This window comes from Heptranchias perlo, chromosome 12 (assembly GCF_035084215.1).
Source record: "Heptranchias perlo isolate sHepPer1 chromosome 12, sHepPer1.hap1, whole genome shotgun sequence".
NCBI classification, from domain to species: Eukaryota; Metazoa; Chordata; class Chondrichthyes; order Hexanchiformes; family Hexanchidae; genus Heptranchias; species Heptranchias perlo.
This window is the reverse complement of record NC_090336.1, coordinates 52,559,899-52,572,599: the sequence shown is the minus strand read 5'-3', so window position 1 is coordinate 52,572,599 and position 12,701 is coordinate 52,559,899. Positions and strand designations below refer to the sequence as shown.

At 39.1% G+C, this 12,701-nt stretch overlaps 1 protein-coding gene across 3 annotated transcripts in view; it reads left to right on the top strand.

The window, feature by feature from the left end:
* Positions 1–12,701, top strand: part of prmt3 (protein arginine methyltransferase 3) — a 146,112-nt gene that overhangs the window by 85,462 nt on the left and 47,949 nt on the right. For all 3 annotated transcript variants that reach the window (XM_067993539.1, XM_067993540.1, XM_067993541.1), the window contains exons 11-12: positions 2,423–2,501; positions 6,353–6,540. In XM_067993539.1, the coding sequence (XP_067849640.1) occupies positions 2,423–2,501; positions 6,353–6,540 (267 nt within the window). The remainder of the gene's footprint in view (positions 1–2,422; positions 2,502–6,352; positions 6,541–12,701) is intronic.

Below are 12,701 nucleotides of genomic sequence, written 5' to 3'. Positions count from 1 at the left end.
AACCTATCCTCATAATTTAACCCTTTAAGCCCTGTTATAATTCTGGTGAATCTGTGCTGTACCCCATCCAAGGCCAATACATCCTTCCTGAGGTGCCCAAAACTGAACGCAGTACTCACTATGAGGTCTAACCAAAGCATTGTACAACTGAAGCATCACTTCCTCACTTTTGTATTCCAACTCCTTTGAGATAAAGGCCAACATTCTATTAACCGTTTTGATTACTTTTTGTACCTGTGCACTAAATTTTAGTGATTTGTATACATGGAAACCCAAATCCTTTTGCTCCTTCACAGTGTCTGGTCTCTCGCCATTAAGAAACGCAGTAATTCAAGGTACAAATAGCAAACTTGAACGAGCAGTAAGTTACATTCCTGTGACTGTGCCGTGTCATAGCCTTGATCAAAATAGCTGTTTCTAAACCCTTTGTTTCAGGTTTCCATTGTTTCATTGTATGCATCTATTTGCCACTTAAAAATATTTCTGTCTGTTATGATCACTGTCTGTGTGACTGTAGATGTAGTTATATCTTACCTTTTGTGTTTGGTTTGGTTCATTGTAGTCTAGCGTTTTAACTTTCTCATTTATCCGACATGTTTCATTGACAAGGTTATTGAATGATAAGGTGGGAGATTTGTCAGTGGTTTGATTCTCTACCCCAGAGGGCTGTGGATGCTCAGTTGTTGAGTATATTGAAGACTGAGATCAATAGATTTTTGGACATTAAGGGAATCAAGGGATATGGGGATCGGGTGGAAAAGTGGAGTTGAGGTAGAAGCTCAGCCATGATCTTATTGAATGGCGGAGCAGGCTTAACGGGCTGTATGGCCTACACCTGCTTCTATTTCTTATGTTCTGCTGTGTCATGTCTTAAGTTTTCTCATTGGCTTGACATGTTGCATTAGCAGGGCTAATGAAGTGGGACAAGCCTAATAAATCTGAGACTGTTGACAGAGGCCCAACCAATGGGAATGGTTGGGGTAGTCACCTAAAAAAAAGTTTGAGCCACTCTTACAGTACTGGGAAATAAGAGATTTTAGTTTGCAAGACATTAAACTTGGGAAAGCAGTTAAAGGTTCAAATGTTTTATTATTCAGGTATGAGATTGTAAAATTATTGCTGGAAGTAAAGAGTCCCATCTGAGCTTTCTGAGAAGCTTATACCTTGAAAAGTGTTGGACTACATTTATAGAGAAACTACAAAGATTTGAAAGGTGGCAGTTGCTCAACTATACTCCATTCCAAACAAGTCTTTTTCTTCGTAATTTTGTCCATGTGCAAAACCCTTGGAGATGTACTAGGGTGTAATCAAAAGCTTGAGCACAATTGCTGTGTGTCCATTACTTACAAATACCGACATTTTCCAAGTATTGGTTGTACACGTTATTGAAAGTTTGCAAAAAACCTTTACTAAGATGCTAAGACACTGTAGGGTAGATTTTCATCTTCACCGCCTGGCCAACAGTCTGACTGTGTGGATTGCCCACCAGTTATAGAACTTGCCCGAATCGCCTGCCATTGAAATCAATGGAATGAAGATCGGGTGGGCTCCATAAAAGGGTGGGTGAATCGCTCCGCCAAATTGCCACCCGGGTGATGAAGACAGATAAATTCTATCCCTGTATCTTTCATCATATGGATAGATAGGCCAGTATTGAATTTAAACCAAAGAAACTTGGTACGGAATTCTGTTTGTGAGGACTATATATCTTTATGTACATTGTATACATAAAATACTGTTTCTTTAAATAGTAATTATGTTAAAATCATTGGAGAATAATTGTCTATTCTAGCCAGTTTTACCTCATTTTCCCAGGTTAAGTGGAGAGATAGGAACAGTAGTGAACACAAAGTATAAAACCATGTATGGGTAAATCCATAGCTCCAGTCTCCTCAGCTGCAAAATGGTGGCTCTGGCAGGCCAGCAGGAATGCTGCTTCACCTTTAATTTAAGAAAGGCAGGGCTGATTGTTGGCAATAGACTTGCAGTATCAGTGATTTTAGTGATGCAACACCCACAGCTAATATAAGCACACATAATCCTGCCTAGATGTTTTTTCAAAGGAAAATTACTTATTCACTGCATTCTAAATAAACAGATTAATGAAATCAAGAGATTCCATGCACAGAACTTTTTACAGTGATTAATATTTGCTGCAGTTGTTGTCACCAATCAAGCCTCTGAAGTAATTACAGCTATTAAAACCTTTATTTCTCTATGTTTAAATGTGTCTTCAAAATATCGTAGTCTGGAATGGTTAAAATGATCATAGTAGCTGATGCACACGTTATGATATTCATGTGACTTGGATTTCTTTTAGGTGGTTGGACTGGTGTGAGTTGGCTATTTTCATCTAGATAAATTGTTGTGATTTTGTAATTATACTTATAATTCGTTAATTTTGTCCCCCTTTTTCACACAGGGATATTTTTTGTTGTTTGAATCAATGCTGGACTCTGTCATATATGCACGGGACAAATACCTGATAGAAGACGGCGCAGGTTTGTGTTTGGGGAGGGGAACAACATTTTTAAAAACTAAATCTTGTCGTAGTGGATTCTTGGAAGCCATATGTGCATTCCTTTCGTAATGTGCTATGCACCACTGATAAAGTTTCCACTAGAAATGAAATATCCCCCCATTACTGGCAGCTCGCAGGCATTCATTTGCTTTATTAGCTTTCAAGAGGAGGACACATTGAGTGTCATTTTCTGGAGATCTTATAGGGTTGAATCAATGCATTCTTTATTCTAAAGGCCTGTAAAGCTTACAAAGAATAATTAACAGCAATTGCCTTTCTAGTACGTAGAATGCAGAAGTTGTTAGTGAGGACTTTTATCATTTAGGGTACTAAATGAGGATCATTGCCATGTAGGGCAATAGGTGGCTCATAGAGATATAAGGCAGTAAGTCAGTTGAGCAGTTCTGATGACGTCATTAACTGCAAGAGTGAAGCTGAAACCGTTTATGAATACCAGCTAATTATTGCCTTAAACTCCCTGCCGGCTATTGAAATATATTGTAAAGAATAGGTGACTTTCCAGTCCCTTCCTTACTGCTGGCGGTGGACATGCTGAATGCAGGAGAGAGAGCGCGATGTAAGCGAATGGATAATAAAAGTCACATAGTGACTTACATAATGAAGGTTTATGGTATCAAAATTACAAATACGGTAGTATTGAGAATTTTTTCCCTCCCTTGCAAATGGTTCATCAATAAACTATTCAATATAACTGGGTATGGTATAGATGTTAGCAGTTGGTGAGGAATATTTTATGAGGGAAGCAAAGTGGGGTACAACAAGGATCATTAAGAGTTTGAGGCATGGTTGGGGGGGTGGGGTGGGCAAATAACAATGAGTTAAAAGCACTATTATTTTTCTCAATTAATTAATTAAATCAAAGGTTCAAACATTGCCTCTTATCACTGTTTCATTTGGGCATCTGTATGACAGCTCCTAAATGCTGGTCTTTAGAATTGCTGCTTACATTTAACAGTTTTAAGGTTAATTTGCTTAAAGAGAGAAATTCTCCACCCTTAAACCAGGTAGAAAGAAAGCAAATAATTTGAATCCCTATCTTTTCAATCAATAGAGCTGAATTCCAAATGTGGGGCATGTTCAGAATGGTGGAAGTGAGTGTAAGGGATATTCCTCCCCCCCCCCCCCCCCCCCTTCCCCTGGCATTTTGCATATGGTGTCAGAAGAACTGTGTCTTAATCAAAACATATTGTTTTCTTCCCAGGCCAGATCTTGCTTTTGGAATACAGCAATGAACCGAGACTGATCTCACCTACCTGGGATCTTTCACAATAATCCCAAACTATAAATTATAGCTGGTGATACCGGATATGAGGAATACAATGGATTTTAAAATACAGTGTAAAAATTCTTGGAAGATTTGCAGGAGTGCATTCTTTTAGGGCCTACCTTTTACAATCCAGCTTTCCTCCCATGACTTTTTACTCATTCTCAACAGAAAAGTCAATTTCCATTGGCACGCCCATGCTTCCTATTAACGGAAAACCTTGTGAAGTATATGCGATACCAGGCCACCGGGTGTACTATCTACTGTTATCCTGCTGAGTTTTACACTTAAATAGTATACGTTGCCCGCCATTCCTTTCTGATCTCTCTGATAAGTAGAAAAGCATCATGCCAACAGACTATGTAGCTCAGGCTAAAATGACTAATTCAAGTTTATTGCAAGAAAGAAATATACACAGGAGCAAGTTAAATCAGAAGATAAAAATATTGATGTAGTACTTAACGATCACCAGTACTTTTTCAAACATCATTGCAAGTTCTGAAGTCGTAACCGTTCTCATCTGTAATTGATGAATATGAATACAGAATGAAAATGTTTTCTGGGCCCCTGCCGCCCACCGATCCATAGAGCAGCACAGCAAAATAGGAAAATTGAAGAGCATGGGGCACCAGCCTGTTCATATGTCTCTCTTCGTTGATGTCCAAGCTGACACAATGACAAAAGGAAGTTGCAGATGAAAACAACTTCGACAAAGAAGGCCTGGCCAAACAAGATACAACTTAATTAGATACAGATCCTTAGAGCTTTAAATATTTTTTAAATGTGCTAAATAGACAAACTATTCTATGTTTATTTCAGATGCTCATCCACGTTCTAATAAAGTCACAACAAATAGCAGTAGCCAGAAGTATGTTGCAAGTACAAAGACCTCCTGTTCAAATGTTCCTCAGACACAAGGTTGCCAGCAAAATGTGCAGTCTGTGAGACCTTTCATAGCTATATTTGCATGCTTAGTTACCATATTTTTAAATTGTGCATTACTGGAAGTCACATTGTTGAGAAGGAATGTGACTGTGATTTACAATCTAGGAATGAGATTGATCTTCACCAAGGTTGGTTGCATTGCAGTGCTGATGTGTGAGCTGGAAGCACACGACTATATATTCAGTACAATGCCGAAAACAATAAGGCACATTTTTAAAAAAAAATATGTACTCGGTCCCAGTTTGTCAGAATAAAATTTGATTGGAGACTGAAGAGGAAATCAGTTAAGTGTGTATGAATTCTCCCAGTCAGACACATTAGTGAAGGTTGGCTAATCAACAAGCCAGCTTGCCTTGAAAGCTCAGTTGAGACAGGACGCTACTTCATTTTTATTTCCTAAGGCAATTTTTTATTGATGGAAAATAACAGTTGTGAGGTGGTGCTGGGTTCTGAGCAATTAATGTTACATAGCTGCTGATCTCAGCATGTTTCATAGGGAAAATACATTAAAAATCACAGTTGCTGTGATCACTAGTTAGCTTGGATGTACTTTGCTAAGGTCTTTGCTTATTCCTAAGGGATCCTTTTTCCACCCACTTAAAATGTATCATCATTCCAAAATCAAAACTAGACCGTATAACAGTAAGAAATGTGAGATGATTCCTCTAAAAGAGTCCACCCGTACAAATACAGCCCAGATCTACTAACACAGAAAACTGGAAGAATTTTGAATAAAAGTCACAAAAAATGCGCACTTTATGGTATGCTGATCATAAGCCTGATACAAGGTCATATTTTGCGTAACCCAGCACACTAAAACACCTTTTAATTCTCAACCCCCTGCAATTTGCGAGCCATTTCGAAAGCACGGAGTACTTCCCATTTTGCCAACCGGCCACGTGAGCTGCTGTGAAAGATGAAGTGGCTTTGGGCAGCGAGTCGAGAAGGACACAGATGTCATTGCTGTGAATCTTTGCAAGCAGCCAAGAGAGCTCTTACTCCCTGTCCAATCAGCACTTTGTTAATTTCACCCGTGTGCAATAATAATTATTCAATTACTGCACTAATAAGAAAAAAATGAAGTGACAAATATGTCATGTTGAGAAGTTTAAAGGTCATTGAAGCGGAAGCAGCAGGGTGACGGATATCGTCTCGCCCCGGTTTTCGAAGCCTGGACATAACCGTTTCCAAATATTGACTCAAATCGTGTTTGATTTTTAAACCTGTACTCATCCACAACATAGATACGAGAGCAGCATATATTTCCTTTTTATCTCCCACTCTGCTCATGAAAACCTGCATAAGATTGGCAGAGGAAATGCTGCAATAAGCTCTTAGAGAGCTGATTGCAACCATAAGCCTGTATTTAGCCTTGGACAAAATTCCTCGGACATGGTATTAACTTTTATAACGGATTAGTTTGCTCATTTTTTTTATATACGGTCAACAAAATTTTTCCTTTCATGGCACCAGATGTTTGTCACTAAATTCATTCTTTTTGAGACCAAATACATTTAAATGCAAATTCGCAGAGTCCAAATCTAATGATCTGGTATCTTTTCCTCCGAAGTGAAGTTAATGCACTTAATGCTTTCTTTCAGTGTACCCCGATATCTGCACTATTAGCCTGGTAGCAGTGGGAGACAGTAAGAAACACGACGAGCGGGTAGCTTTCTGGGATGACGTATACGGCTTTAAGATGTCCTGCATGAAGAAGGCAGTTATCCCAGAAGCTGTGGTGGAAGTGCTAAACCCAGACACCCTCATTTCAGAGCTCTGCGTCATAAAGGTATGTGTCCCAAGCCAGCCAGCCATGGATTTTCATCAAATAAGGAGGTAAAAGTGCCTACGCAATCATGCTTTTCTTACAAGTCAGAAATAAACCCAAATAGTCGGGATCACAAAAATGTCGCACTGTCATTGTAAAAGCTGAAATGGTTAAAGTTGATTTAGCAGGGTCTTGCTAAAGTCCCATGTTGGAACATAAACTGTCAGGTCCTGCCAAGCTCTGCTGAGCCCCAGAGTTCTCGGTTCGTGTATCGTGTGATGATCTGTCATCTTTTCAGTGTGTCAGGGAACAACCGGTAACAGAAATTCTGTCGTATAAACAGGTTTTTGCACAAATATTAATGAAGCATCAAAATGGAAATTGATTCATGCTTGCGGCAGCATTATACAATATTGAAACCGGCTGAGATTCCAAAAAAGATGTTTGGGAACTATTGTAGCGAGTAGGAATTCACTATATTAAAAAAAATCGGAATGGCTACATGGTAGAGTAATGCATCTCATTAATTTTCAGTCTTTGCTGTAAAACACTCATTAATAAACCACAAGTTTAAAAAGAAACATTTGTATGATTACCAAGTCAAAGGATCAGGGAACTATTCTGATTAAGACATCAGCTAGTAAATAAATGAAAAATTATTTCCCCCATCCCCTTTTATTAGTTTTTTTTTTGCTGTTACTGTTTCAAGGCTTGCTGACAGGGCTTCATCGCTGTTTGTATTGAACCAGCTGCTAAGAATTGCATGAGAAGAGTGCAAATTGATTCTCAAACATAAAATCTTACAGCACAGAAGGAGGCCGTTCGGCCCGTCGTGCCTCTGCCAGCTCTTTGAAAGAGCTATCCAATTAGTCCCACTCCCCTGCTCTTTCCTATAGCCCTGAATTTTTTTCCTTTTCAAGAATATATCCAATTCTCTTCTGGAAGCTACTATTGAATCTGCTTCCACCACCCTTTTGGGCAGTACATTCCAGATCATAACAACTCACTGCGTAAAAAAAATTCTCCTCATCTTCCCTCTAGTTCTTTCGCCAATTACCTTAAATTTGTGTCCTCTGGTTATCGACCCTCCTGCCAGTGAAAACAGTTTCTCCCTAACTATTCTATCAAAACCCCTTATAATTTTGGACGCCTCTCATTTTGTTTTCTTTTTCCGCTGTCTGATGGAAGCCTTATGCCTCTGGTTTCTCCCCATCGCCTCTGTCCCATCTATGGTCAGGTTAAAACTTGGAGCTCCCTGTGTGTGGCGTTGCAATGGGATACCTACGTCATATCATTCTATGGTATGGCGTGTAAACAAACCAGTGTGACTCCGGTTGCTGTAGTTGTTTTTTTAAAAAGAAACTATTGCACAAGGTTGTGACTTGTGCAAACTGATGAATGACCAGCAAGTGTTTTACTGGTCAGTCACTTCCTGTAAAAGTAGAGCATTACTTTGACATTGGTGCACTATTGCACTGGACTTTGATAGATGATTGATAAACAAGGGTTATTCTCAGTAGAAATTCACTCTGCTCCATCAAGAAGGCACAATATAATCCTTTTGGAGATGTTATTACTTATTTTTTTAATTTCAATGTGTTTACCTGAATAAAACTTAAAAACACATTCCGAAAGCCTATAATAAGGTTCAGCACAAAATGCTGCTGCTTAAGCTTAAAGTAGTGGAGGTTCAAGGCAAAAACCTGCAATGGATAAGAAATTGGCTGATGGATAGGAAGCAATGGATACTTGTTCATGGAGTGATATTGGGGTGAGAGGGGGAGCGCTGAGTGGAGTGCCCTCGGGAATGGTGTTGGGATTCCTACTATTTCTAATTTATATTAATGATTTGGATTCAGCAGCTCAAAATTAACTGGTCAGATTCACAACAGGACGAGGGGCAACAAATTGAATCTGAGAAAGCTGCCAGGGACCTACAAAATGAGCTCCATAAAATATATAAAGAAGAAAGAACTTGCATCTATATAGTGCCTTTCAGGTCCTCAAGATATTCTACAGCACTTTACAACTAATGGATTACTTTTGAAGTGTAGTCACTGTTGTTTTGTAGCAAGCACAGCAGCCAATCTGCACACAGTAAGGTCCCACAAACAGCAAATGAATATATAATGTGTTAATCTGTTTTTGGTGATGTTGGTTGAGGGAGGAATGAATGTTGGCAGCCTCTTCAGAAGATAAAGTTGAGTGCACGTAAATAAGAGCTGTAGCCAAATTAATGTCTCTTAGATCTTCATATCTGTGCTTTGCTGCAGTATAAATTGACCGACAGTGGAGTGGAGTTGTGATTTTCATGTATGCATGGATTTAAAAAAGGAGAAAAGGGTCTAATTTCCATAAGTATAAGCATCACTTAGTTTTTGGCTGCAATGAGTAGACATTTGTTGGTTTACATCTGGATCTAAGACTTGATAACACTGAAAATACAGCTTACATTAAGAAAACCAGATTTAAATTAACTAAACATTGCTAGAAAAAGCATTGAGGAAAAAATATGGGCAGTGGTCTCTGGGTAGTTTATTACATATGCTATTTCACACTCGACAGCACATAAACATTTAACGGACGGTAGTTTTATAATGAATGAAAAGAATGAAAGTGAAAGCATGTTTACTTGCCCAAAGGTACATTTTCCTTGTTTGTATTCCTTACAAGTACGTACTCCTTAAAGTGTCAGAAAATAAAAGTGTATATCTTGTTAGCTTCCATTTGCTCAATTTAATGCATTGTACCATAGCATAGAAGCTCCGAAAATGATGTTGAAGTAGGTGAATGATGCAGAGGTTGGTATAGAACTCTTATTTATCACTGTTGTGAAAAGCAGTCATCCACACAGAAGGCCTTTAGGGAATGTTTCACAGTTCTGTGAAATCCAATTTCATTAGGTTAAACATAAAATGGAGGCAATTAAGGAAAAGTACCTGTAATTCTCATTCAATATGTAAATAAAATGCATCCAAAATAAGACTAGTTGTCCTTTTGTTTGGGAATTGTGTGCTGACCAAGCTGATTCACATTATGCCTCAAATTGTGTTTCTTTAGTCTTTAACCATAATGAATTTAAATATATAGAATTATACAGCACAGAAGGGGGCTATTTGGCCCATCGTGCCTGTGCCGGCTCTTTGAAAGAGCTATCCAATTAGTCTCACTCCCCTGCTCTTTCTCCGTAGCCCCGCATTTTTTTCATTTTCAAGTATATGTGATGCACTTTGGAGGGACTAACAAGGAAAGGGAATACACAATGAATGGGAGGACCCTAGGCAAGACAGAGGGTCAGAGGGATCTTGGTGTGCAAGTTCACAGATCCCTGAAGGCGGCGGAACAGGTAGATAAGGTGGTAAAGAAGGCATATGGGATACTTGCCTTTATTAGCCGAGGCATAGAATATAAGAGCAAGGAGGTTATGATGGAGCTGTATAAAACACTGGTTAGGCCACAGCTGGAGTACTGTGTGCAGTTCTGGTCGCCGCACTACAGGAAAGATGTGATCGCTTTGGAGAGGGTGCAGAGGAGATTCACCAGGATGTTACCAGGGCTGGAGCGCTTCAGCTATGAAGAGAGACTGGGAAGATTGGGTTTGTTTTCCTTGGAGCAGAGGAGGCTGAGGGGGGACATGATTGAGGTGTACAAAATTATGAGGGGCACAGATAGGATGGATACTAAGGAGCTTTTTCCCTTCGTTGAGGGTTCTATAACAAGGGGACATAGATTCAAGGTAAAAGGCGGGAGGTTTAGAGGGGATTTGAGAAAGAACTTTTTCACCCAGAGGGTGGTTGGAGTCTGGAACTCACTGCCTGAAAGGGTTGTGGAGGCAGGAACCCTCACAACATTCAAGAAGCATTTGGATGAGCACTTGAAATGCCATAGCATACAAGGCTACGGACCAAATGCTGGAATATGGGATTAGAGTGGACAGGGCTTGATGGCCGGCGCGGACACGATGGGCCGAAGGGCCTCTATCCGTGCTGTATAACTCTATGACTCTATATATCCAATTCCTTTTTGAAAGTTACTATTAAATCTGCTTCCACCATCCTTTCAGGCAGTGCATTCCAGATTATAACTCGCTGCGTAAAAAAAATTCTTCTTATCTTCCCCTGGTTCATTTGCTGACTATATAAAATCTGTATCCTCTGGTTACTGACCCTCATGCCAGTGGAAACAGTTTTTCCCTATCTACTCTATCAAAACCCTTCATAATTTTGCACACCACTAATAAATCTTCCTTTAACCTTCTCTACTCCAAGGTGAACAATTCCAGCTTGACTAGTCTCTCCCTTATCCCTGGTACGATTCTAGTAAATGTCCTCTGAACCCTCTCCAAGGCCTTGACATCTTTCCTAAAGTGCGGTGCCCAGAATTGGACACAATACTCCTACTGAGGCCTAACCAGTGTTTTATAAAGGTTTAGCAATACTTCCTTGCTTTTGTACTCTTATGCCTCTATTTATGAAGCCAAGGATCCCGTGTGCTTTTTTAACAACTTTATCAATTTGTCCTGCCACCTTCAAAGATTTGTGCAGGTGAACCCCCAGGTCCCTCTCTTCCTGCACCTTCTTTAAAATTGTAGCATTTAGTTTATATTGCCTCTCCTCATTCTTCCTTCCAAAATGCATCACTTCACACTTCTTTGCATTAAATTTCATTTGCCATGTGTCTGCCCATTTCACCAATCTGTCTGTGTAATATATATTTTTGAAATAATTGATGCGATAATGGTTTTGTGGGTAGTGGCATGTTAATATTAACATCATTTTAATAGTTGTGTAGTCTGTACTCAATCAGCTGGTAGTGCTAATTTGATTTATGATCACCAGACTCAGTTTTGCACGTGACCACATCAGTTTAAAGTGATGCACCAATCATCATAGTTTACCCTCTTCAGGACCAGATTACAAATTAACTGATTGAGTGATGTTGGCTTGTGTAACTCACAAGTCAAAAGTTTGGTTCATTTTGCAGTAAAGTATCGCTTGAAAATTTCTGAGATGATTTATACAGATAGTTTTCTGATGGAAATGCCTCACAATTACATATAAAATTATTTTCCAGCATATGCACAAAATTAGTTGTGGAGACGAAAGGGCAGATGCATACAAGCTTAATGGAAAAGCAGTTCTGCAACGTTGTATTCCATGACGATGGAATAAAGCATCTCGGAAATACCACCCTGTTGTAGAAGGGCAGTTCCCTGAGGAAGAGCCCTGACTCTCTCAGATTGATCTTGATTCATCTGCATGAGTGGATGTTTTGCTTGGAAGTGATGTGTTGTGAGCTAGGGACTTGATAATTCTTTGCAGTTACAAGCAGATTTCTACTAACGACTGCTGAGGATCTGCTACCAGAACTTCTGAAATGATGTTCACTACTCCTTATGATTTCTCCTCTTAATAAAGACCTTAATCGTATCTTGTAAAAATAAGATTCAGGAAAAACATCCAGAATCAAGGGATTGTTTCTACCTAGTTTAGAGTTATTGTGTATCTTATGTATCTTATTTTATTACATTCTGCTTCCTTTGGAAGGGTCCCTTTGTACAAATGAGAAAGGGAGATTCATAGTGTAGTGTTAATTCACCTCAAAAATGCCTTAAAGGGGAGCAAGTGATTGTGATTCTCCTTATTAACAATCTGGGCAAACTATGCAGCATCTGTTAATGTTGCTTTATTTGAGTTAAATGATCTTTCGATGTGAATTTGTTCTTGATATCCAGTACTACTTCTGTTCTGAAACAGGTATATTGCATCTATCAATACACTATGTGTAACAGTAAAATGGTAATGCATTGATTAAATATATTCCAATACCTGGAATATAAGATATTGGAACTATTAATTCCAAGTTGAAGTACTTGGTAAACATCAAAATTATGTTGAAAAAATATTGTGCCATTAAGAATGAATTCCTGAGTGGCCTCACACGAGGAGTCAGTATTCTATAATACACAAAATTGACTTGCACTGAGCGGATGAGTCAGCAGAAACTGGGTGCTACAGTTTGAAACACTGCTTATGCAGTTTCTGGGAGGTGTACTGTTACTTACCGAGGTACAGAACTTGAAGTTACATGGTGCGAGAAAATGGGTGTGTAGTGTCCTGTTTGTTGCAGCCAAAAATGGTTTATTTGCTCTGTTGTCTTGGCATATTAATGAATACTTTTCT